This window comes from Halichondria panicea, chromosome 17 (genome assembly GCF_963675165.1).
Source record: "Halichondria panicea chromosome 17, odHalPani1.1, whole genome shotgun sequence".
In the NCBI taxonomy this organism is placed as follows: Eukaryota; Metazoa; Porifera; class Demospongiae; order Suberitida; family Halichondriidae; genus Halichondria; species Halichondria panicea.
In genome coordinates this window covers 4,803,473-4,829,266 of record NC_087393.1, presented here as the reverse complement: position 1 = coordinate 4,829,266, position 25,794 = coordinate 4,803,473, and the positions used below count along the sequence as shown (strand labels likewise).

At 40.7% G+C, this 25,794-nt stretch overlaps 4 protein-coding genes and 4 long non-coding RNA genes across 22 annotated transcripts; 5 read left to right on the top strand and 3 right to left on the bottom strand.

Moving 5' to 3' along the window:
* Window positions 1-13: 13 nt before the first annotated feature.
* Window positions 14-2,908, bottom strand: LOC135351708 (uncharacterized). Of its 4 annotated transcripts, none has more exons than XR_010399494.1 (6): window positions 2,766-2,908; window positions 2,311-2,672; window positions 2,003-2,255; window positions 1,779-1,895; window positions 482-555; window positions 14-296 (listed from the first exon to the last, which is right to left on the bottom strand). It is a non-coding gene; the product is annotated as an uncharacterized LOC135351708 (long non-coding RNA). The 4 variants fall into 4 exon arrangements; XR_010399493.1 differs by having other exon boundaries at window positions 14-555; window positions 2,311-2,474; window positions 2,531-2,672; XR_010399491.1 differs by having other exon boundaries at window positions 14-555.
* Window positions 2,909-2,940: 32 nt separating this feature from the next.
* On the top strand, window positions 2,941-5,536 carry LOC135351707 (lipase maturation factor 1-like). Of its 7 annotated transcripts, none has more exons than XM_064550782.1 (8): window positions 2,941-3,175; window positions 3,249-3,352; window positions 3,495-3,723; window positions 4,043-4,204; window positions 4,454-4,522; window positions 4,647-4,738; window positions 4,877-5,050; window positions 5,279-5,536. In XM_064550782.1, exons 1-3 carry the CDS (start codon window positions 2,941-2,943, stop codon window positions 3,711-3,713), a joined length of 558 nt encoding a protein of 185 aa, XP_064406852.1. In that variant the 3' UTR covers window positions 3,714-3,723; window positions 4,043-4,204; window positions 4,454-4,522; window positions 4,647-4,738; window positions 4,877-5,050; window positions 5,279-5,536. The 7 variants fall into 7 exon arrangements, with proteins under 7 accessions (XP_064406852.1, XP_064406853.1, XP_064406856.1 ...); XM_064550783.1 differs by having other exon boundaries at window positions 4,647-4,758; XM_064550786.1 differs by having other exon boundaries at window positions 4,454-4,532.
* Window positions 5,537-5,947: 411 nt separating this feature from the next.
* Window positions 5,948-9,171, top strand: LOC135351705 (uncharacterized). 3 transcript variants are annotated; one of them, XM_064550779.1, is made up of 4 exons: window positions 5,948-6,190; window positions 7,231-7,299; window positions 7,756-8,661; window positions 8,923-9,171. In XM_064550779.1, exons 1-4 carry the CDS (start codon window positions 6,080-6,082, stop codon window positions 9,037-9,039), a joined length of 1,203 nt encoding a protein of 400 aa, XP_064406849.1. In that variant the 5' UTR covers window positions 5,948-6,079; the 3' UTR covers window positions 9,040-9,171. The 3 variants fall into 3 exon arrangements, with proteins under 3 accessions (XP_064406849.1, XP_064406850.1, XP_064406848.1); XM_064550778.1 differs by having other exon boundaries at window positions 5,950-6,190; window positions 7,231-7,311; XM_064550780.1 differs by lacking the exon at window positions 7,231-7,299.
* A 2,952-nt stretch (window positions 9,172-12,123) lies between these two features.
* LOC135351695 (uncharacterized) lies at window positions 12,124-15,262 on the top strand. 2 transcript variants are annotated; one of them, XM_064550769.1, is made up of 5 exons: window positions 12,130-12,326; window positions 13,350-13,430; window positions 13,875-14,747; window positions 14,924-15,004; window positions 15,076-15,262. In XM_064550769.1, exons 1-5 carry the CDS (start codon window positions 12,216-12,218, stop codon window positions 15,103-15,105), a joined length of 1,176 nt encoding a protein of 391 aa, XP_064406839.1. In that variant the 5' UTR covers window positions 12,130-12,215; the 3' UTR covers window positions 15,106-15,262. The 2 variants fall into 2 exon arrangements, with proteins under 2 accessions (XP_064406840.1, XP_064406839.1); XM_064550770.1 differs by lacking the exon at window positions 13,350-13,430 and having other exon boundaries at window positions 12,124-12,326.
* A 78-nt stretch (window positions 15,263-15,340) lies between these two features.
* Window positions 15,341-20,050, bottom strand: LOC135351701 (uncharacterized). 3 transcript variants are annotated; one of them, XR_010399485.1, is made up of 7 exons: window positions 19,908-20,050; window positions 19,455-19,814; window positions 19,117-19,347; window positions 18,933-19,047; window positions 16,415-17,675; window positions 16,129-16,287; window positions 15,341-15,911 (listed from the first exon to the last, which is right to left on the bottom strand). It is a non-coding gene; the product is annotated as an uncharacterized LOC135351701 (long non-coding RNA). The 3 variants fall into 3 exon arrangements; XR_010399486.1 differs by having other exon boundaries at window positions 19,127-19,347; XR_010399484.1 differs by having other exon boundaries at window positions 19,150-19,347.
* Window positions 16,540-17,985, top strand: LOC135351702 (uncharacterized). Its single transcript, XR_010399487.1, has 2 exons — window positions 16,540-16,770; window positions 16,848-17,985. It is a non-coding gene; the product is annotated as an uncharacterized LOC135351702 (long non-coding RNA).
* LOC135351692 (lipase maturation factor 1-like) lies at window positions 19,918-23,784 on the top strand. Its single transcript, XM_064550765.1, has 11 exons — window positions 19,918-20,052; window positions 20,111-20,318; window positions 20,406-20,509; window positions 20,650-20,878; window positions 21,216-21,364; window positions 21,436-21,501; window positions 21,648-21,815; window positions 22,078-22,246; window positions 22,504-22,657; window positions 22,999-23,289; window positions 23,532-23,784. The coding sequence occupies exons 2-11, from the start codon at window positions 20,156-20,158 to the stop codon at window positions 23,710-23,712; spliced, it is 1,674 nt and encodes a 557-aa protein (XP_064406835.1). The 5' UTR covers window positions 19,918-20,052; window positions 20,111-20,155; the 3' UTR covers window positions 23,713-23,784.
* Window positions 23,785-25,163: 1,379 nt separating this feature from the next.
* On the bottom strand, window positions 25,164-25,738 carry LOC135351703 (uncharacterized). The gene is made up of 2 exons (XR_010399489.1): window positions 25,688-25,738; window positions 25,164-25,256 (listed from the first exon to the last, which is right to left on the bottom strand). It is a non-coding gene; the product is annotated as an uncharacterized LOC135351703 (long non-coding RNA).
* Between the last annotated feature and the right edge of the window lie 56 nt (window positions 25,739-25,794).

The following is a 25,794-nucleotide window of genomic DNA, read 5'->3' as shown; positions in this document are numbered from 1 at the left end:
TGCAATTGTCAAGTTAAAATTTCAAGTCCAAATGTGTAACACGACTTGATAGATAGATAATATTAGGAATACCACATCCACAAAGTTGTGGCTTTTCATGTGGGTCCTATATAGACTAGCTTGATAAGATAACAAGAGAGATGACTGAGACACTGAAGAAAAAACTAACTATACACGGTCAAAAAAATAGATGAAGCGTGATTGAAAAACGATCAATAAAAGGTTTGGAGTGTCATGATGAGTGTTAGTGCTATAATTATAGAACAGTAATTGATTGAGCGACCGGCCAACAGATTCTGCAGTGAAAATAGCACACAAATGATCATAATTATAATTATACATAGAGCCATAGAGAGCCATGCATATAAAGAGACACATGTACGTACATACATGCATGTAATATGTATAATATGATGTAGCTCAAGCATGCATGCATGTGGTATATTAAAGAAGCAACATGACAATCAAACTAATTATGAACTCATGAATAGGCCAGCTTCTCATGGATGACAGAGCAATCCACTTGATTCCTCCTCCAACAGTCCAGCATGAGTTCTGCAAGGGAAAGAACACACTCAGGCTTAAAATATATCAATAGTGAAAATAGTGGTCAAGCTGTAACAACATGCAGTTGCCATACTACAGTATCTGTGTATTGATGTACACACAGTGTAGATATAGTGATCTCTATACGGTGGCCCTGAGTGCTACTCTAGTTGATAGTTCATACTTGATAGTTCAAATGCCTAGTTGATAGTTCGCAGTTGCTACTTGATAGTTCAAATGCGTAGTTGGTAGTTCGCAGTTGCTACTAAGATAGTTCAAATGCGTAGTTGGTAGTTCGCAGTTGCTGATTGATAGTTTAAACGCGTAGTTGGCAGTTGGCAGTTGGGAGTTGGGAGTTGGCAGTTGGCAGTTGGGAGTTGGTAGTTGGGAGTTGGCAGTTGGGAGTTGGTAGTTGGGAGTTGGTAGTTGGCAGTTCGTAACCTTTCAACATTAGCCGGCTTTTATGTAAGTTAAAATTATGATACTGACACCAATAGATATCTAGCTGGCCTAAGACGGCAATATTAATCTTATATGTACACATCTAGGTAGGGAGGTAATTTCAAGTCTAATCCCCATGCACCTATATTCCCGGATCCCATGCAGTAGGGAGGGGGGGGGGGCAATATAGAAACAGGTTTTGCATGGCTCTTTTAATTCTATTGAGGCCATTTAAAGTTATGGTTAAACGATTAGAGGCAGTGCAAAGATCTATATATACAACATTTGCTAACTGGTGTAGAAGATGTAGTCTTTGCTGGCCTCAGACAGCACTAACGTGTGTCCACTATACAATGTACATTAGGTAGGGCTTGCCCCCATCAATGAAGGCTTAGAGAAACAGAATAATTCCTGGCATTAGTTCGTTACAAAGTTTAAAGGTCACGAACTCCCAACTGCCAACTCCCAACTACCAACTGCCAACTCCCAACTGCTAACTGCCAACTACCAACTGCCAACTACCAACACCCAACTAGCAACTGCCAACTCCCAACTAGAGTAGCACTCAGGGCCACCGTAGATCTCAATGTAACAGGTGCATGTGGGTTGCCATGCATATATATAGACGGTGCAGACAGTTACAAACAGCTGGGTATATACAGTAAACATGATTGTGGTTGTCATATAGAATAACTTCAGTATCTTTGTGGTGGTATTACAAACAGTTTAAGTATACAGTAAGCCTACACTCATTTATTGTGGGCGCAGTGCTGAGAACAGGAAATTCTCACCATTCCATATAAGTATAGAGGTCCTCGTCTGAATCTTCCCATATAAGGGCCTATATTATATGGGTATACCCACAGTCACCATGCAGCTCTTATAGTGCCACATCAATTAATGACCATCTGCAAAATATGGAGTATATATATGCATGAGTCACAATATTATTGATCAATCTCTATATACTTGCCATTGTATGCATTAAGGCATTCAACTATTTCTTTGCGCTCACACACTGCAGCTGTTGATGAGCTCCATAACTCCCACAAGTCCTAACTGACTGACACTCCAATCAGAGTGTATGAAACCAACATGGTGGTCGGTATTAATTTTTGTGGGATTGAAGCACTTGTAACTGGCTGCATCCGAGGCCACTGGTCTGGATCCACCATTAAATGGCCTGGAGATTACCAGAACATCTGGTGCAATTGTAGGGGGAGGGGGATAGGTAGTTTCATGAACTCATGAAGAAGGTGAACACGTGGCTGACATAAAATACAGAAGTACGGCAATGATAATAATTAATTTTGTTCCACTCACCCAGGTTGAGTTGGTATGATGCAGCAGTGTTCAGTAACACACTCCCATCAGGATATGTCCACTGTCCCAGTCCTCCCTGACCATTGTTCTCAGCCATACGGGTCCGGGTCAGGTGGCATATACGGCACCGGATGTTATTTTGAAGAGGGAGGGGTTTGGGTTAGCTTAGGGAAAATAACAAAAATTAGGGCATTTCCACATCCGGTGCAGTATAAGCCACCTGATCTCATACTAGGTAGTGAGGTCAATGTGACAGGCGAGCCGGAGAGGGCAGACTACCATCTTCTCCAACGTCAGTGATGTGGATCTCCATATTGTTAGTGGTGACGATAGGATCCCATGGGCCCAGGGGGTCAGTGAGGCTGTTCAGGTTAATTAAAACATAGATAGAACTGTTCTATCTGATTAAAATCAAGTTCATAGCACCTCTAGTCTATCAATAAGCACAGGATTACCTTGCTGTCCCCAGCAGGTGGACACAATACACAACAGCAGAATCTGGACAACTTGAGTCTCCATAATTATTGCTGCAGTGCAGAACAGTGATGGCTTGTGTTTTGCAGGACAACTCTTCCAGCACTTGACACATCTCCATAAAAGGTGTCCTCCACTAATGATCTTTACCAAACTATGCTAAAATCTTGTGGCCAATTTTCGAAAGATAGTCCATACCCACATGGACCTGCTGAGGGTTGTGAAGAGATGTCTTCCTCTGTGCGAAGACGAGCTGTTGCTGCTAGTAGAAAGCCTGCTGAAGATGAAGTGAGAGAGAAAGAGGCTCCAGTGGAGCAGCATCTTGAGATGGATGCTGGGACCTACTGGCTTACCAGGATCGTGTTTACTCGATCCATTGGCTTTGTCTATTGTGAGCAACTGTCAATCAGCTCAGTACATGCATGCACACACACACGCACACACACACACACGCACGCACACAGTGGTAGCATTCCTGGTGCCACTGAACCAGAACAAGGAACTTATCGGTGCCAACGGTCTACTCCCCATTCCAGTGTTCTATTCCAGAATCAAAACGGCTCTGGAAGTGAGTGAGAAGCAATTGTGCATTCTTTCTCCATTTATAAATATGCTACACAATTTTTGCATTTGCATTTGCGAATCTCTAAATTCACGCTAAATTAAATGTGGACCAACAGGTTACTTCATGATATTTTTACCTATTTCAGGTGCCCGCTAACTCGACTGTTACCATGGATGCATTCTTGAAAGGGCCCAGTTTGTTTTGGTGGATCTCTGAACACTATGTTGACCTCACTCTAGACTTGGTGGCTTACCTCGGAATATCACTCTCGGCCATCTTATTGTTTCTGGGATCAGGAAATGTGCTCATCTTTGTTGTGTTGAGAGTTTTGTACCACTCTCTTGTATTCGTGGGGCAGATCTGATATGCCTTTGGTGAGTCGTCCAATCAAATTGCTGCATTATTTCATGTGACTCTAGAGGCTATTGTGAGATTTCATTATCAGCATTGAAGTTCTAAACTTGCAAAGGCAGTAGTCTTGTCATTTAGTCCATCTTGCCCTGTAGTTGCTGTATTTGAGAGTTAGTGATGCCTACCTCCCACCTGCTGCTCTCTCCAGCCTAGCTTGCACTATTGGAACTTGTCATTTTTATTGTACATACACACAACACACATCCATACTGATAGTAGTCATCTTGTCGTTTATTTCATATTTTGTCTGCTACACATATTGTATTGTCATTTCACACACAGTCCCTTCACACATGTTGAGAGGCCCAGCTTCTTGAGATTGGATTCCTAGCGCTGATCATGGTGCCTCTATTTAGCCTGAGGCAGTTTCCCCGAGGCACACCCACTCCCTGGGTAGCAGTGTGGGCCAACAGATGGCTTCTCTTCAGAATCATGATAGGAGCTGTGAGTGGAGGGATGCTTAGTTACAATACTTGTACTGATTTAGGTAAAAACAATAAATCAAATTAACGAAGATACCGTATAGTAGCGGGGAATTTTTGTTAGTGCAAGTTTTCGTATGAATTGTCCAATTAAATATTTTGTATTTAGTACAGCTCAGGATAGTGACGTTCAACGTATTGTGGTGTGATGCTCTACAATACGAAATACGAAAATAACCCGCTATACGGTATACGGTTAATTCATTCACAGGGACTGATCCTGCAAGATCAGAGGTGACGAGTGCTGGGGGATTTGACATGCATGGACTATCATTACGAGGTCAGCAATGGTAATAATCTGTGCAAGACTCTTGTTACGTGTTATAGTGTGATCATACTGTGTCCGCTAGTTCCTTGTGTACATGTACTGGTTTATAATAGTTGTTACTATTCTCTCCCTGCAGACTCAGCCAGTTCCCAACCCTCTCAGTTACTTTCTCCATCAGAGTCCAGCCTTTGTGCACAAGCTCAAGACTCTGGGCAACCATTTTGTGGAGTTAGTGGTTTCGCACATGTGTATGTAGTGGTGGTAATGCGTGTGTGTGTATAAAAGGCAGTACAATGTAGATGTATTGCAAATAGCCTGTGTGATGCACAGGGTTAATTGTGTTTCCATGCACCTACATGTGTATAGGGTCTGTTCAGTAAGAGGCGACGTTCATTTTGACTGACAAGCCAAAGCTCTACTATGTGTCAATATGGACCTCAAGGGAGAGGTGCCTCTGTCAGATTCTATATGACCATAGAGGTCAAGAACTGGAGTTTATAGGCGAAAATGAAGTGCATTTTGTCTGCATGACTGACTGTAGTAAGCATACTCTTTTGTGCCTAGCTTATACATACTTTATTGATTTTTCCATAGCTCTACCTGCAGCCTATGTATTGTTCTTAGGTTAATTTTGATTGTTTCGTAGCAAACTTGCTGAGGAAATTGCTCGATTCCTACCCAGCCCATGTGTAGTCTTTAGGTTAATCCTCATGTAAACTTGCCGAGGGTATTAATACTCTCTGTCTCGTCCCCTCCCCACCCCTGCAGCCGAGCAGGACCTACTACCTGGAGGACCCGACTGGTCAATCACAGAAATGGCAGACACTCTCAATGAATGGATGGCAAAAAGGAAAGCCAGAAATACAGACAAACAATCATAGCACGTATTCAATTTTCCCCTCTTGTAATTTTTCCTTCTTATTATAATTTCATTTTGTAGCACCAAGGGCATATACAGAGAATCTTCTGTGTATACGCCCTTGGTAGCACCTAGACAATGTATGCATATAAAATACAGTTTTTCTCTCTTTGAGTTTTCAAATTGACCTCTAATTAACCTAATAATGTATATCGAGTAACTTTCGGGGGAGGGGGGGGCAAAAGGTTGACTCCCTGAGCACAAATACCAAACGCCACGAAAATGACTTATAAAATTAATATTAATACACAATTGTTTTTTCCTGGAAGTTATACCTGCTGCTATGAACACACACCAAAACAACAAAGTTTCTTATGGCCATTTCCAGGACGATATTTCTCTAATATACCGGTACGGAAGTGCCTGTGATGGTTACAATGGAGAAAACACGGCCTAACATAAATTTTTTTATGGGCGTGGCTCTTCCAGCATTGTGCATGCTAGTCTCGGTCCCAGGCCGATTTTTTTTAATAGAAGAAGTTGGTTGATGGCTAGACTCTAGCCTCGAATCTAGGCCGATTACAAATCTAACTGGTCTTGTGGCTAACTAGACTCTGGCCTGGAAAAGAAGGCTATGCGCATGCCAGATAGAGAAGCCAATCAATGCCAAGAACAGTTTTTGTCAACTCTTTTTTGTGAGTTTATCTAGAATGGCCACACCATCGATATCTCCGGTACTTGATGATCAGGACCAGAACCAAACATCACAGGCTAGCTCTACCATCCCAAGTGAGACTCAGACTCTGAGTCAGAGTGAAGAGGTTTGTACTTCGTATATACAGTGTGCATTTTTATTAGGGTTACTTTCGTGCACACTATTTACGAATATTTTATGATGATGCCTCTCCCCATGTTTTGCTTTCCCTCACAGAGTGTTATTAGAAAAGGTAATTTCTATTCTATAATTATACACAAACTTGCAACCCTGGCTCTTAACTGTTATTACTATAAGTCACGTTAAACAGAATTCCGCAAAAGGCGCAACCTAATTAATGGTCATACCTTGTGCGAGGAACGTATATATATATATATATGTGCATGTGTACTGCATGTTTTTTGCCGCATAATTTGTACAACAGCGTGTCATGGTTGTGTAGCTGTCGAGGGTATATCAGTGAGTCTAATTATGAGGATATTCGGGGGCGGATTCAGGCAAAAATTTATAGGGGGGTTATAAAACAAAAGCGCGCGCAAAATTTGACCATGCCCCTTAATTGAAATTGACATCATAGTAAACGTGCACAAAATATACTTACAAATCTAACTGTCTACTACAGCTAGGTGCCTTGTCATGTATATACATAATACATGTGTGGAATGAATGTGTATTTACTATAATATACTTAGTGTGTCCTGGACTTGTACTCATGTCAACAGATAGTAGTTCACAGCTTGTAAGTTAACCAGGCCTTCATTGAGGGGGGGCGAGGGGGTAATTCGCCCCCCCCCCGGGCACAGTTCGCCCCCCCCCCCCTAGGATCTGGCAGATTCATTTGTACTGCTATAATTCTGATGACTTCGCCCCTCCTACATTTTTAAATTGCCCAATTCGCCCCCCCTGATCCAAAATCCTGGATGCAGCCCTGTTAACCACATTGCTCATAGCCACAAGCAACACGAGTGTAGGTTGAGCTAGTTTTTGTGTGTTTGGGGGGTTGCAACCCCTGAAATCCACCCCCTAGATCCGGGCCTGATGTTTAAACATATCTATGGAAAGTTGTTCAACTTAAGTACATATAGATCTACACATCATTCACTAGTACCATACACTTAAGCTTTATGCAAGATCCTATTAATGCAGGATAAAGTCAAAAATGTTGTTCGCCTGTCTGAGCACGAGTTTCTCCTATCAGATCTCTGGAAATACGAGAAAGCATCAGAGGTATATGGTAACATAAGTATATTGTAGACTGTGTGAGTAGGTTAGTTGCATTACAATGTTTAGGTAATTGCAGCTCTTCCATGTTCATGTACGTATCGTATCGTTACCTGCTTGGTTGTGAGACGTGAAATAGTCCAGGGTTAGCACAAATTCAGTGCTCTAGTTACAAAGTCACGTTAAATAGAATTCCACAAAAGGCGCAACCTAATCAATGTGAGGTCATACCTTGCGCAAGGTTAAACTTCAGCACCCCTCTGCTTTGTGCACTTTCTAGAAACGCCCATGCATATATATATATATAATTATATATATTATATGTACTGCATGTTGTTTGCATAATTTGTACAACAGCACGTCATGGTTGTGAGATGTCAACTGTCGAGGATATATCACTATATACAGTGCTCTATAGTATATTATGTATATATATATAATTATATACAGGGTCTAAAGTGGGAGACGTGGCTAAAAGAAAACTATGATGATCTGGTGGATGATAATCCCCTCAATGTGAGGTACACGTATCAAGACTCAATTGACAAACTTGATAAGAAATTCCGAGGAACTGCAACTCATGGCCTAGCTAGGAGTAGTACATCTTTCACTTTTGAAAACATGAAGAAAATAATTTCTAAGATGCCTCCCGAACAACTTGTTAAAACAGATAAGGATGAAGATTTGCCAGTTCATAGTGCTATTCAGAGTGGGATTAGAGTCGATCAAAACAAGATAGGTCTTTTCGTCAAGGGAGATTCTCAGCAAATTAGTTATATTCTGCGTGCAAAAAACGGTAAAGGAAAAACTCCCATCGAATTAGCTTTCGAAATGCAACACCGTGCAGCAGTCAAGCTACTGTTTAACCTGTGTGTTCAGCACAATGTCCTATCCAATCTGACAGGAATCAATTTTAATCTGGGTGACCGAAGTAACACTCTTCTCCACATTGCTTGTAGAGAGGGTATGTGGTCATGGTTCCTTGACATCGTTATTGGCGCATGTAACCACGATATCCTTCCTGCTATACAAGTTCTGGATGAAGAGGATCACACACCTTTTCACTATCTCATGAACTGTATTCCAGATGATTCTAACGAGTTGGATACATTTAGAGCAGTGCTAGATTTACTGAAACAAAATGAAGTTGACATCAATAAAATATACACAGACAAGAACAGAAGGACAATGCTTCATAAAGCCCAACGCAGCAACAGCACACATGCAGTATCTTTGCTAGTCGAGTATAATCACAAAGATGTTCCAGACAAGCAAGGGACTAAACCATCTCAGAGAGTCCACCACATCGAATTCGAAGACATGGACAAGAGGGTGACCAGTCTAGTACTATCTGAGGTATAATATATATATAATTCATGTATCATTATTGGCTCTGATTAAGAAAGTCACTTCTAATACATTTCCATCATGCACGCGTAAATATCAATTATATAGGTTGCATGATAAGGTGCATGTATACGTATAATTATGTTAATACTGATAGATATACCATATTATCGAGCAGAAACTATATATAGTTCGACATGCATATAAAACAGCTATGCATGCATGCGGGTCTGGTCTGAATTGAAAGAGGTTATTCCTTTGGTTATATAGACAAGTGATGTCTCCTCGAGCTCTGCACCGTCATATTCCAGCACTTCTCCCTTCCATAGTGGTACTCAAGTGTCTGAAGGGCAACCGTTGGTGAGGAGTAGTGATGAGACAATTTAATTTGTTGTTATCTCCATCGAACACATGACTTTGTGCATGTACAAGAATGCAGCCTTGTAAATAATTTTTGTTAATACTGTATATATAATTTTAAACGTTAGCATGCATCAAATCGTGTCTGCTTATTAGGTGTGATATTGTAGTGTATTACCCAGTATACCGTATAGTGGGTAATTTTCGTGGGACAAATTATTCGTGGTTCAGCAATATTGAGACATTTCGTGGGTAATATTTTCGTGGTTGCTGCTTGGATTGTATAGGTAAAGGTAGGCAAGGTCGCTTCATTCGTGGGTAAAATATTCGTGGTCAGACCTCCAACCACGAAAACCACAAATATTTTGCCCCACGAAAATTACCCGCTATACGGTATGCTGTAACTATACCTTATTATTTTTGTCTGTTAATCAATGCAATTGTCCAGTTAATTCTTCATTAAAATGTCAAGTCCAAATGTGTAACACGACTTGATAGATAGAGGAATACCACATCCACAAAGTTGTGGCTTTTCATGTGTCCTATATAGACTATAGCTTGACACACTGTTTGATAAGATAACAAGAGAGATAATTGAGACACTGAAGAAAAAACACTGCATGAAGATAAAACTAAAAGCAAATCACCAAGGTCAAGAAAATAGTGATTGAGGTTTGGAGTAATTGATTGAGCGATCGGCTAACAGATTCTGCAGTGAAAATAGCACACAAATGATCATTATATACACATAATTATCAGAGCCATATAGAGAGCCACATATATAGATACATGATTATGTATATACATGCATGTAATAGAGTTAGCTCTAAACACCTTTGTTAATCAAGCGCATGCATGTGGTATATTAAAGAAGCAACATGACAATTTAGTATTATAGTGAACTTATATCCTAGAATTTCCCAGGCCTTAATTGAAAACTTCAAGCTTCTCATGGATGACAGAGAAGTGTGTGGGCAATCCACTGGATTCATCCTCCAACAGTTCAGCATGAGTTCATCTGCAAGGGAAAGAACACACTCAGGCTTATATCAATAGTGAAAATAGTGGTCAAGCTGTAACAACATGCAGTTGCCATACTACAGTATCTGTGTATTGATGTACACACAGTGTAGATATGTAACAGGTGCATGTGGGTTGCCATATAGAAGACAGTTACACCAGTTACAAACAGCTGGGCATATACAGTAAATATGATTGTGGTTGCCATATAGAATAACTTCAGTATCTTTGTGGTGATATTATACAAACAGTATAAGTATACAGTAAGCCGTACACTCTCATTTATTGTGGGCGCAGTGCTGAGAACAGGGAATTCTCACCATTCCATATAAGTATATAGAGGTCCTCAGTCTGAATCTTCCCATATATAGGGCCTAGGGGTATACCACCACATGCAGTCACCAGCTCTTACAGTGCCACACAAATTAACACTACCATCTGCAAAATATTGAGTATATATATGCATGAGTCACAATATTATTGATCAATCTCTATGTACTTGCCATTGCATGCATTAAGGCATTCAACTATTTCTCTGCGCTCACACACTGCAGCTGATGAGCTCCATAACTCCCACAAGTCCTCACTGACTGACACTCCAATCAGAGTGTATGAAACCAACATGGTGGTCGGTATTAATTTTTGCGGGGATTGAAGCACTAGCTTGTAACTGGCTCCAGTAATGTGTCCAATATTTATTCCTTGTGTACATATACACATACATGTACTGGTGTGTATTAGTTGTTACTATTCACTCTCCACAGACTCAGCCAGTTCCCAACCCTCTCAGTTAATTTCTCCATCAGAGTCCTGCCTTTGTGCACAAGCTCGAGACTCTGGGCAACCATTAGTGTTTTCGTGTGTGTGCGGGTGGTAATACGTGTGTGTGTAATAAAAGGCAGTACAAGGTATGTGTATTGCAATATCCTGTGTGATACACATGCAGGGTTAATTGTGTTTCCTTTCACCTATAGACATGTGTATATATAGGGTCTGTTCAGTAAGAGGCGACGTTCATTTTGACTGACAAGCCAAAGCTCTACTATGTGTCAATATGGACCTCAAGGGAGAGGTGCCTCTGTCAGACTCTATATGACCATAGAGGTCAAGAACTGGAGTTTATAGGCGAAAATGAAGTGCATTTTGTCTGCATGACTGACTATAGTAAGCACACTCCAGTGCCTAGCTTATACATACTTTATTGTAGCTCTACCTGCAGCCTATGTATTGTTCTTAGGTTAATTTTGATTGTTTCGTAGCAAACTTGCTGAGGAAATTGCTCTATTCCTACCCAGCCCATGTGTAGTCTTTAGGTTAATCCTCATGTAAACTTGCCGAGGGTATTAATACTCTCTGTCTCGTCCCCTCCCCACCCCTGCAGCCGAGCAGGACCTACTACCTGGAGGACCCGACTGGTCAATCACAGAAATGGCAGACACTCTCAATGAATGGATGGCAAAAAGGAAAGCCAGAAATACAGACAAACAATCATAGCACGTATTCAATTTTCCCCTCTTGTAATTTTTCCTCCTTATTATAATTTCATTTTGTAGCACCAAGGGCATATACAGAGAATCTTCTGTGTATACGCCCTTGGTAGCACCTAGACAATGTATGCATATAAAATACAGTTTTTCTCTCTTTGAGTTTTCAAATTGACCTCTAATTAACCTAATAATGTATATCGAGTAACTTTCGGGGGAGGGGGGGGCAAAAGGTTGACTCCCTGAGCACGAATACCAAACGCCACGAAAATGACTTATAAAATTAATATTAATACACAATTGTTTTTTCCTGGAAGTTATACCTGCTGCTATGAACACACACCAAAACAACAAAGTTTCTTACCCAACCACACGGCCATTTCCAGGACGATATTTCTCTAATATACCGGTACGGAAGTGCCTGTGATGGTTACAATGGAGAAAACACGGCCTAACATAAATTTTTTTATGGGCGTGGCTCTTCCAGCATTGTGCATGCTAGTCTCGGTCCCAGGCCGATTTTTTTTAATAGAAGAAGTTGGTTGATGGCTAGACTCTAGCCTCGAATCTAGGCCGATTACTGGTCTCGTGGCTAACTAGACTCTGGCCTGGAAAAGAAGGCTATGCGCATGCCAGATAGAGAAGCCAATCAATGCCAAGAACAGTTTTTGTCAACTCTTTTTTGTGAATTTATCTAGAATGGCCACACCATCGATATCTCCGGTGCTTGATGATCAGGACCAGAACCAAACATCACAGGCTAGCTCTACCATCCCAAGTGAGACTCAGACTCTGAGTCAGAGTGAAGAGGTTTGTACTTCGTATATACAGTGTGCATTTTTATTAGGGTTACTTTCGTGCACACTATTTACGAATATTTTATGATGATGCCTCTCCCCATGTTTTGCTTTCCCTCACAGAGTGTTATTAGAAAAGGTAATTTCTATTCTATAATTATACACAAACTTGCAACCCTGGCTCTTAACTGTTATTACTATAAGTCACGTTAAACAGAATTCCACAAAAGGCGCAACCTAATTAATGGTCATACCTTGTGCGAGGAACGTATATATATATAATTATATATGTGCATGTGTACTGCATGTTTTTTGCCGCATAATTTGTACAACAGCGTGTCATGGTTGTGTTGCTGTCGAGGGTATATCAGTGAGTCTAATTATGAGGATATTCGGGGGCTCAGGCAAAAATTTATAGGGGGGTTATAAAACAAAAGCGCGCGCAAAATTTGACCATGCCTCTTAATTGAAATTGACATCATAGTAAACGTGCACAAAATATACTTACAAATCTAACTGTCTACTACAGCTAGGTGCCTTGTCATGTATATACATAATACATGTGTGGAATGAATGTGTATTTACTATAATATACTTAGTGTGTCCTGGACTTGTACTCATGTCAACAGATAGTAGTTCACAGCTTGTAAGTTAATCAGGCCTTCATTGAGGGGGGGCGAGGGGGGTAATTCGCCCCCCCCCCCTAGGATCTGGCAGATTCATTTGTACTGCTATAATTCTGATGACTTCACCCCTCCTACATTTTTAAATTGCCCAATTCGCCCCCCCTGATCCAAAATCCTGGATGCAGCCCTGTTAACCACATTGCTCATAGCCACAAGCAACACGAGTGTAGGTTAAGCTAGTTTTTGTTAGTGTTGGGGGGTTGCGACCCCTGAAATCCACCCCCTAGATCCGGGCCTGATGTTTAAACATATCTATGGAAAGTTGTTCAACTTAAGTACATGTAGATCTATATACACATCATTCACTAGTACCATACACTTAAGCTTTATGCAAGATCCTATTAATGCAGGATAAAGTCGAAAATGTTGTTCGCCTGTCTGAGCACGAGTTTCTCCTATCAGATCTCTGGAAATACGAGAAAGCATCAGAGGTATGGTAACATAAGTATAATTATTGTAGACTGTGTGAGTAGGTTAGTTGCATTACAATGTTTAGGTAATTGCAGCTCTTCCATGTTCATGTACGTATCGTATCGTTACCTGCTTGGTTGTGAGACGTGAAATAGTCCAGGGTTAGCACAAATTCAGTGCTCTAGTTACAAAGTCACGTTAAATAGAATTCCACAAAAGGCGCAACCTAATCAATGTGAGGTCATACCTTGCGCAAGGTTAAACTTCAGCACCCCTCTGCTTTGTGCACTTTCTAGAAACGCCCATGCATATATATATATATAATTATATATATTATATGTACTGCATGTTGTTTGCATAATTTGTACAACAGCACGTCATGGTTGTGAGATGTCAACTGTCGAGGATATATCACTATATACAGTGCTCTATAGTATATTATGTATATATATAATTATATACAGGGTCTAAAGTGGGAGACGTGGCTAAAAGAAAACTATGATGATCTGGTGGATGATAATCCCCTCAATGTGAGGTACACGTATCAAGACTCAATTGACAAACTTGATAAGAAATTCCGAGGAACTGCAACTCATGGCCTAGCTAGGAGCAGTACATCTTTCACTTTTGAAAGAATGCAGAAAATGATTTCTAAGATGCCTCCCGAACAACTTGTTAAAACGGATAAGGATGAAGATTTGCCAGTTCATAGTGCTATTCAGAGTGGGATTAGAGTCAATCAAAACAAGATAGGTCTTTTCGTCAAGGGAGATTCTCAGCAAATTAGTTATATTCTGCGTGCAAAAAACGGTAATGGAAAAACTCCCATCGAATTAGCTTTCGAAATGCAACACCGTGCAGCAGTCAAGCTACTGTTTAACCTGTGTGTTCAGCACAATGTTCTATCCAATCTGACAGGAATCAAGTTTAATCTGGGTGACCGAAGTAACACTCTTCTCCACATTGCTTGTAGAGAGGGTATGTGGTCATGGTTCCTTGACATCGTTATTGACGCATGTAAACAAGTTCAACACGATATCCTTCCTGCTATGCAAGTTCTGGATAAAGAGGATCACACACCTTTTCACTATCTCATGAACTGTATTCCATATGATCGTAACGAGTTGGATACGTTTAGAGTAGTGCTAGATTTAATGGAAAAAAATGGAGTTGACATTAATAAAATATACACCGATTCGAACGAAAGGACAATGCTTCATAAAGCCCAACGCAGCAACAACACACATGCAGTATCTTTGCTAGTACATGGCTATAAACACAGAGATTTTCCTGACACGCAAGGGATTAAACCGTCTCAGAGAGACCACCACATCGAGGTAATATATATACGATGCATATAATTATCATATAATTATTGGCTCTAAGAAACTCACATTTAAAACATTTACATGCATGCAAGCGTGTAACCATTATATATACATAGTCATCAGTTCATGCGGGTCTGCATGGTCTGAAAAGTATATAGAGGTTATTCTTTTGGTTATATATATAGGTAAGTGGTGTCTTCTCTCCACAATCGTATTCCAGAGACGGCACTCCCTTCCCTGGTCCTGATCAAGTGTCCGAACATCAGGTATTAAAGTAATTGTAGAATATATTGTATACATGTATAAATATGAATTAAATTTTCCCATTTCACTGCAGCCGGTGGTGAGTAGTGATGAGACAACTTAATTTGTTTATTATCTCCATCAAACACATTTGACTTTGTGCATGAACAAGAATGCAGCCTTGTAAATAATTTTTTGTAGTACACGTTATGCAACTTGAACTGCATGCAAAAAATCTTGTCTGCTTATGTGATATTGTTGTGATATTGTTGTGATAATTATCAAGAGTCCATTAGTGTATTACCCAGTACTATATACCTTTATTTTGTCTGTTAATCAATGCAATTGTCCAGTTAATCTTCTTAATTTAGTCCAAATGCGTGCATGTGTAACACGACTTGATAGATAAATAATGAATAGGAATACCACATCGGCACAAATTTATGGCTTTTCATGTGGGTCCTATAATTATAGACTAGCTTGACACACAACAAAAGAGATATAATTGAGACACTGAAGTAAATCACCACGGTCAAGAAAATAGATGAAGCGGAATTGACAATAAAACATTTGGAGTGTCATGACGAGTGTTGGTGCTATATCTATAGGACAGTAATTGATTGAGCAATTGGCTAACAGATTCTGCAGTGAAAATAGCACACAATTAATGATCATACACATAGAGCCATGCATATAATAATATAGAGACATATGTACGTAATTATGTAATAGAGTTAAGCTCTAAACACCTTTGTTAATCAAGCATGCATGTGGTATATTAAAGAAGCAACATGACAATCTAGTATAATGAACTTATATATAATATGAACTCATCATTATTTTTAGAATTGGTAAGGTCTTCAAGCTTCTCATGGATGACAGAGAAGTGTGTGTGCAATCCTCCTCCAACAGTCCAGCACGAGTTCATGTCTGCAAGGGAAAGAACACACTTATAGGCTTATATCAATAGTGAAAATAGTGGTCAAGCTGTAACAACAGGTAGAGGTTTTAAACAGGTGCAGTGTATCTGTGCAGACAGTTACAAACAGCTGGGCATACAGTAAACATGATTGTGGTTGCCATAGAATAACTTCAGTATCTTTGTGGTGGTATTACAAACAGTATAAGTATATACAGTAAGCCGTACACTCTCATTTATTGTGGGTGCAGTGCTGAGAACAGGGAATTCTCGCCATTCCATATAAGTAGAGGTTCTCGGTCTGAATCTTCTCATATATAGGGTCTATAGGGGTACCCCCATGCACAGTCACCAGCTCTTACATGCAGTGCCACACCAACGACCAGTCTGCAAAATATTGAGTATATATATGCATGGGTCACAATTGATCAATCTATATAATGTACTTGCACATATAGATTGATATACATGTATATACATACATTAAGGCATTCAACTATTTCTTTGCGCTCACACACTGCAGCTGTTGATGAGCTCCATAACTCCCACAAGTCCTAACTGACCGACACTCCAATCAGAGTGTATGTAAACCAACATGGTGATTGTTTGTGTTAAGAGGAATGAGAAGATTGGCTACTATATACCTTGAATATGTGTATATTTTTGTTTTTGTACAATTAATAATACATGCACATTTTTGATTTTATTCCAAGTTTCTTTATTGCGTGGTACCAGGAGTACATGTATACTCTTGATCCTGGTAGTACCCTGGTTTACTCTCAACCATGCTCATTAACATTTTTCTACGTCAGTGGGGACCACGCCGTGATATGCGACTTACATAGTCCTCTTCCAGAGACTGAACTGCAGGTGAAGTATATAATTGTAGTATACATGTATATATATATATATACATCATTGAATTAAACTTTCCCATTTCACTGCAGCCGGTGGTGAGTAGTGATGAGACAACTTAATTTGTTTGATATCTCCATTAAACACATTGACTTTGTGCATGTACAAGAATGCAGCCTAGCTTGTAAATAATTTTGTTAATATTGTACACATTATCATGCAACTTGAATTGCATACATAAAATCGTGTCTGCTTATTAGGTGTGATATTGTTAGAGTTAGTATTAGCCAGTACTATATAATTACCTATTATTTTGCTGTTAATCAATGCAGTTAAAATTTCAAGAGTCCAAATGTGTAACACAACTTGATAGATAGATAATAATGAATAGGAATACCACATCCACAAAGTTGTGGTTTTTCATTTAAGTCCTATATGGACTAGCTTGACACACTGTTTGATAAGATAACAAGAGAGATGATTGAGACACTGAAGAAAAAACACTGCATGAAGATAAAACTAAAAGCAAATCACTATATACGGTCAAAAAAATAGATGAAGCGTGATTGAGAAACGATCAATAAAAGGTTTGGAGTGTCATGACGAGTGTTAGTGCTATATAGAACAGTAATTGATTGAGCGACCGACCGGCCAACAGATTCTGCAGTGAAAATAGCACACAAATGATCATAATTATAATTATACATAGAGCCATAGAGAGCCATGCATATAAAGAGACACATGTACGTACGTACATGCATGTAATATGTATAATATGATGTAGCTCAAGCATGCATGCATGTGGTATATTAAAGAAGCAACATGACAATCAAACTAATTATGAACTCATGAATAGGCCAGCTTCTCATGGATGACAGAGCAATCCACTGGATTCCTCCTCCAACAGTCCAGCATGAGTTCTGCAAGGGAAAGAACACACTCAGGCTTAAAATATATCAATAGTGAAAATAGTGGTCAAGCTGTAACAACATGCAGTTGCCATACTACAGTATCTGTGTATTGATGTACACACAGTGTAGATATAGGATCTCTACGGTGGCCCTGAGTGCTACTCTAGTTGATAGTTCATACTTGATAGTTCAAATGCCTAGTTGATAGTTCGCAGTTGCTACTTGATAGTTCAAATGCGTAGTTGGTAGTTCGCAGTTGCTACTAAGATAGTTCAAATGCGTAGTTGGTAGTTCGCAGTTGCTACTAAGATAGTTCAAATGCGTAGTTGGTAGTTCGCAGTTGCTGATTGATAGTTCAAACGCGTAGTTGGCAGTTGGCAGTTGGGAGTTGGGAGTTGGGAGTTGGCAGTTGGCAGTTGGGAGTTGGTAGTTGGGAGTTGGCAGTTGGGAGTTGGTAGTTGGGAGTTGGTAGTTGGCAGTTCGTAACCTTTCAACATTAGCCGGCTTTTATGTAAGTTAAAATTATGATACTGACACCAATAGATATCTAGCTGGCCTAAGACGGCAATATTAATCTTATATGTACACATCTAGGTAGGGAGGTAATTTCAAGTCTAATCCCCATGCACCTATATTCCCGGATCCCATGCAGTGGGGAGGGGGGGGGGCAATATAGAAACAGGTTTTGCATGGCACTTTTAATTCTATTGAGGCCATTTAAAGTTATGGTTAAACGATTAGAGGCAGTGCAAAGATCTATATATACAACATTTGCTAACTGGTGTAGAAGATGTAGTCTTTGCTGGCCTCAGACAGCTAACGTGTGTCCACTATACAATGTACATTAGGTAGGGCTTGCCCCCATCAATGAAGGCTTAGAGAAACAGAATAATTCCTGGCATTAGTTCGTTACAAAGTTTAAAGGTCACGAACTCCCAACTGCCAACTCCCAACTACCAACTGCCAACTCCCAACTGCTAACTGCCAACTGCCAACTACCAACACCCAACTAGCAACTGCCAACTCCCAACTAGAGTAGCACTCAGGGCCACCGTAGATCTCAATGTAACAGGTGCATGTGGGTTGCCATGCATATATAGACGGTGCAGACAGTTACAAACAGCTGGGTATATACAGTAAACATGATTGTGGTTGTCATATAGAATAACTTCAGTATCTTTGTGGTGGTATTACAAACAGTTTAAGTATACAGTAAGCCTACACTCATATATTGTGGGCGCAGTGCTGAGAACAGGAAATTCTCACCATTCCATATAAGTATAGAGGTCCTCGTCTGAATCTTCCCATATATATAGGGCCTAGGGGTATACACCCACAGTCACCATGCAGCTCTTACAGTGCCACACCAATTAATGACCATCTGCAAAATATGGAGTATATATATGCATGAGTCACAATAATTATTATTGATCAATCTCTATGTACTTGCCATTGCATACATTAAGGCATTCTCTGCGCTCACACACTGCAGCTGTTGATGAGCTCCATAACTCCCACAAGTCCTAACTGACTGACAGTCCAATCAGAGTGTATGAAACCAACATGGTGGTCGGTGTTAATTTTTGTGGGGATTGAAGCACTTGTAACTGGCTGCATCCGAGGCCACTGGTCTGGATCCACCATTAAATGGCCTGGAGATTACCAGAACATACTGGTGCAACTGTAGGGGGAGGGGGATAGGTAGTTTCATGAACTCATGAAGAAGGTGAACACGTGGCTGACATAATATACAGAAGTACGGCAATGATAATAATTTGTTCCACTCACCCAGGTTGAGTTGGTATAATGCAGCAGTGTTCAGTAATACACTCCCGTCAGGATACGTCCACTGTCCCAGTCCTCCCTGACCATTGTTCTCAGCCATACGGGTCCGGGTCAGGTGGCATATACGGCACCGGATGTTATTTTGAAGGGGGAGGGGTTCGGGTTAGCTTAGGGAAAATAACTAAAATTAGGGCGTTTCCACATCCGGTGCCGTATAAGCCACCTGATCCCATACTAGGTAGTGAGGTCAGTGTGACAGGTGAGCCGGAGAGGGAAGACTACCATCTTCTCCAACGTCAGTGATGAGGATCTCCATATTGTTAGTGGTGACAATAGGATTCCATGGGCCCAGGGTCAGTGAGGCTGTTCAGGTTAATTAAAACATAGATAGAACTGTTCTATCTGATTAAAATCAAGTTCATAGCACCTCTAGTCTATCAATAAGCACAGGATTACCTTGCTGTCCCCAGCAGGTGGACACAATACACAACAGCAGAATCTGGACAACTCGAGTCTCCATAATTATTGCTGCAGTGCAGAACAGTGATGGCTTGTGTTTTGCAGGACAACTCTTCCAGCACTTGACACATCTCCATAAAAGGTGTCCTCCACTAATGATCTTTACCGCTAAAATCTTGCGGCCAATTTTCGAAAGATAGTCCATACCCACATGGACCTGCTGAGGGTGTGAAGAGACATGAGAGATGTCTTCCTCTGTGCGAAGACGAGCTGTTGCTGCTAGTAGAAAGCCTGCTGAAGATGAAGTGAGAGAGAAAGAGGCTCCAGTGGAGCAGCATCTTGAGATGGATGCTGGGACCTACTGGCTTACCAGGATCGTGTTTACTCGATCCATTGGCTTTGTCTATTGTGAGCACCTGTCAATCAGCTCAGTACATGCATGCACACACACATGCACACACACACACACACACACACACACACACACGCACACAGTGGTAGCATTCCTGGTGGCACTGAACCAGAACAAGGAACTTATCGGTGCCAACGGTCTACTCCCCATTCCAGTGTTCTATTCCAGAATCAGAACGGCTCTGGAAGTGAGTGAGAAGCAATTGTGCATTCTTTCTCAATTTATAAATAGGCTACACAATTTTTGCATTTGCATTTGCGAATCTCTAAATTTACGCTAAATTAAATGGACCAACAGGTTACTTCATGATATTTTTACCTATTTCAGGTGCCCGCTAACTCGACTGTTACTATGGATGCATTCTTGAAAGGGCCCAGTTTGTTTTGGTGGATCTCTGAACACTATGTTGACCTCACTCTAGACTTGGTGGCTTACCTCGGAATATCACTCTCGGCCATCTTATTGTTTCTGGGCTCAGGAAATGTGCTCATCTTTGTTGTGTTGAGAGTTTTGTACCACTCTCTTGTATTCGTGGGGCAGATTTGGTATGCCTTTGGTGAGTCGTCCAATCAAATTGCTGCATTATTTCATGTGACTCTAGAGTGTATTGTGAGATTTCATTATCAGCATTGAAGTTCCAAACTTGAAAAGGCAGTAGTCTTGTCATTTAGTCCATCTTGCCCTGTAGTTGTTGTATTTGAGAGTTAGTGATGCCTACCTCACACCTTTGCTGCTTTCTCCAGCCTAACTTGCACTACTGGAACTTGTCATTTTTATTGTACATACACACAACACACATCCTGATAGTAGTCATCTTGTCGTTTATTTCATATTTTGTCTGAATTTATAGCTATACATTGTATTATCATTTCACACACAGTCCCTTCACACAGGTTGGGAGGTCCAGCTTCTTGAGATTGGTTTCCTAGCGTTGATCATGGTGCCTCTATTCAGCCTGAGGCAGTTTCCCCGAGGCACACCCACTCCCTGGGTAGCAGTGTGGGCCAACAGATGGCTTCTCTTCAGAATCATGATAGGAGCTGTGAGTGGACGAACGCTTAGACAATAATACTGATTTAGGTGAAAAGATCAAACTTTTTATTTATTTTACAGGGACTGATCAAGATCAGAGGTGACGAGTGCTGGGGGGATTTGACATGCATGGACTATCATTACGAGGTCAGCGATGGTAATAATCTAATAATTATGTGCAGGACTCCTGTTACGTATTATAGTGTGATCATAATGTGTCCATTTGTTCCTCATGCACGTATATACATGTATACTAGTGTAAGGTGTTAGTTGCTACTATTCACTCCCTACAGACTCAGCCAGTTCCCAACCCTCTCAGTTACTTTCTCCATCAGAGTCCTGCCTTTGTGCACAAGCTTGAGACTCTGGGCAACCATTTTGTGGAGTTAGTGGTTCCGTTTCTCATCTTCCTCCCTCGTCCTTTTAGACTGACCTGTGGAGTGGTGCAGATCATCTTTCAGGTATAAACATAACACTCTTGTTGTAGTCTGCCTACCGTATAGCGGGTAACTTTCGTGGGCAAGCTGACCTCAGCGAAAATTTTACCCAGGCGTGGTTCACTGGAACGCATGCAATGCAGTGCTTGTTAAAAAGCAAAAAATGTTTACTCATGAAACTCACCTGCTATACGATATTTATTCGATGTTTTTATCAGCCATACCTTAAGATCTGGGGATTGAATATTGTGAATCGCCGCTACCACTTACAATGATTGTACTGTAGGTGATGCTGATACTCAGCGGTAATCTAAGCTTCCTCAATTGGCTCACCATTCTGTCAGCCATCTTCTGCTTTGATGACCTCTCCCTGCAATGGCTCTTCTCTGCAGCTACTAAAGAGAAAGTGGTGCAACTCCAACAAGAGGCCAAGAAGGAAACAGCTAAACCTTTGGGTAAGAACACCATTCCTAGTGCTATGGGAGATATTATGATTCATATATCGTTTAGCCTTAGGAGCAAAAAATTAATCCCCTAGTGGTTTAAAAAAGTGCTCGTCATCCAGCGTATCGATTTCTCTGATACTTGCGGGAATGCTAAAGTTATGAGCAGTCAAAGATAGTTGTCAAAAGGCCTCATTTTAAGAAATATGCCCAGATCTTAATGTACTTGTTAGTAATTGCATGCATGTGAAAATCGTTTTTTATTTCAGGCTACTACGTTCGACAAGTGTCCAATGTGGGCGTGGCATTGTTGCTAGGTTACCTGAGCATCCCAGTGGTCCTAAACCTCCTCTCTCAGCATCAAGTCATGAACACTTCCTTCAACTCTCTCAAGATTGTCAACACATACGGAGCGTTTGGAAGGTACGTACATAGTCCAGCCTATGTGTCTACGACCGTACAGCCTGTAGTACCAAGTGCATGTGTGCGTTGCAGGGGCTGTACGGTATGTATTGCTGCACTATCTAGAGTGGGTGGACTGTCGGAGGTCACTTTTCATATACTTGTCACCGTTATCGTTATGCCTGTTTTCCTGGTAGGGTTGTATATTTTGACCCTCAAGTTGAGTATATAGGTGTACTGAGTTTACTTAACAGTATCCACCACACACACACACACACACACACACACACACACACACACACACACACACACACACACACACACACACACACACACACACACACACACATACACCTTCACAGCGTCACCAAGAGCCGTACAGAAGTGGTCCTAGAAGGCACCTTCAGCTCAGACCCTGGACCAAACGCATCGTGGCTAGAGATTGAATTTAAATGCAAACCTGGCCGCACAGATCGTCGTCCTTGCATCATTTCCCCTTATCATTACCGCCTGGACTGGATGATGTGGTTTGCAGCTTTCCAGGACTACAATAATAACCCGTGGCTGGTTCATTTGGCTGCCAAGATAGTGTCCGAGGACCCCTCAGTGGAGAGTCTGGTCGAACACAACCCTTTCAGGAACAAACCACCTAAGTAAGTATAAAGTGATCCTAGTGCATTATACTGCTAAAAACCGGTTTTTCACAAATCTAATGCGGTGGAATCGTTTTTATAGTGGGCACCTTGGGGGAAGCCATTATACAGAGATAATCTTGAGAGATTGTTTTGCTCATTTTCTTTCTTACATGACCTATCGATAAGTGGGGTATCGTACAAAGCACTTAACACACACACTCACACATCCACTCACACATCCACCCACACTCCTCACACAGGTTCATTCGTGCACAGCACTATCAATATACCTACGCTCGTCTCGGCAGTAAAGCAGCTGACGAAGGTCACTGGTGGGAAAGAAAACTGATTGGTCCATATATTCCCGTCGTTGCTAAGGAACATCTCCAAAAAGTAGCCAAACAGCAAGGCTGGACTTGGTACAACAAAACTAAGAGTTGAAGACTGAATAGCTAGCTAGGTTAATTATGGAAATTTTTGTACAACATTAAATTAGTAAGTCAAATTTTTTCATATACTTGAATATTTTAACTAAGAATGATTGACTACCCTTTATATACCTGCAGTGCAAGCAGCAACCACAAAAATATGATCCACGAACTGCATGACTATAAATATTGCTCAACATGACAAATATTTTGTCCCCCAAAACTACACCCGCTAATGGCAATCACTCCAAGGTGAATCTTTACAGAATCTATTAACTTAAAGGCTTACATGTACACTTAAAATCAAGTACAAATCCCTTAATATAGTGCAACTTTTCACAGCAACAAGGAAAGGATTAAAAAATGTATTTTCACAGCACACGTTTAATACACCAAAGGAAACTAAACAGATAAACGACACAGTGCAATTGCTCTCTCTCTAGACTAGATAACAAAATGTGTTGGTCAGTGTTGTTTTTACGTAACAGTTTGAAATGTTGGGTCCGTCTCTATAGCAATGTGCAGGTTCTCTTGGATATGAAGGGGTTGTCTTTGTTAGGGACGCCCTCTATCAGAGGGTCTGGTGTGGCCATCATGAAGTCTTTAATCCTGCAGGGGAGAGAGTAAGCAATCAATGTAGTGTGTACTAGAATGCTAGCTATTGGTAGCTGCAAGAGTGAGAAAAGAGCAGCAAAGACACACTAGCTGTTCTTCATTAGCTTGCAGCCATTAATAATTATGAACTTTGAACTTTCAGCATCTTCTTTACAACAATCATTTCCCACTCTTTTTCACCATTCTCTGCATGTGTACTCGGTAAATTGTAATTATAGCTTTGGCACCTCCACCGAGGCATCAGCACCAGCGGTACTTTCATTAGTGAAGCATCACTAAGTACCTTGATGTTGAAAGCATACCAATAGGCACTTAATATTGTGTTTGGATTTGTTAAAAGTAGACTACTGCAAACGAAACTTAATCCCATAGTTTTGACCCCACTCGGGGAAATTCAATGTAAATTGATATGTGGCTATCAAAGGCTTATGTATAATATACCAGTTGCTTCCTTTGTACGAGATCACTTGCATGTGTGAACAGCATTCCAGTGCAGCGGAACTAAGTGTATAATTACAAGTACGTACGCACGTACAAGGTATGGTAGTTCAATGCTCTCAAGAGTGACCTAGGTCGTTTAATGAGAAATAGTGGTACTAAGCTTTGGTACAAAATCTACACCTATACACTATACAAGCTAAAGCTGTAGAGGCTCACTTACACAGCATGCAGTTACAAGGTATGGTAGCTTAATGCTCTTAGAGCAAGCTATGGTGGTATAATGAACAAGCTGTTAAGAGCAAGCTATTAAAATGGTACATACTTCAATGAATTAGTGGTATTAAATTTGAGTGCAGAATCTACACAGTAGACACTATACAAGTTAGTAGTGCTGTAGAGGTTCACTCACGCATTGGCACTGGCTGATACTGGGCCTCTCTCAATGTTCCCTTCTCTCTTCAACTGTGCATTCAGCTGTTCAAGTTTCTCAGAATCCATTCTCTAAATTAAATGAGGAGAGCAACGTCTCAAGACTTGATTATTAAATAACAGACTTGCTATTGATAGAAATCTCAACTGTCGAGTGATAATGAAGTGTGCTATGACAAACTGTCATTGCTTCCAGTAAACAAAGAAATACCAAACAACACGGAGGGTGTGTACTTACACCAGGAGTACATGTACTCCTGCTGCTTACACCAATAGTGATAATTTATATTTATGCCATGTTTCATTATGAGAGGAGCCAAGGACTCTAGAAACAGTCTATTAAGCTTTTAGCAGTTCACATGTAGGGTAGAGGAACTTGACTTTGTAAACAGAGAGTCAAAAACACAAAAGCACTGTTTGTCAACAACAACCTCTCTGCCCTTATCTCCCTCTACAAGCTAACAACATCACATCTAGCTTATTATAAGGTAGCCCTTTCATACCTGATCCATTGCTTGTCTTCCTCTACTTGATAACACTCTTATAAAGACTGTATAGCTTTCTGTGATTTAATATCCCAAAATACCAAAATATTAAATGGCCAAGCCCA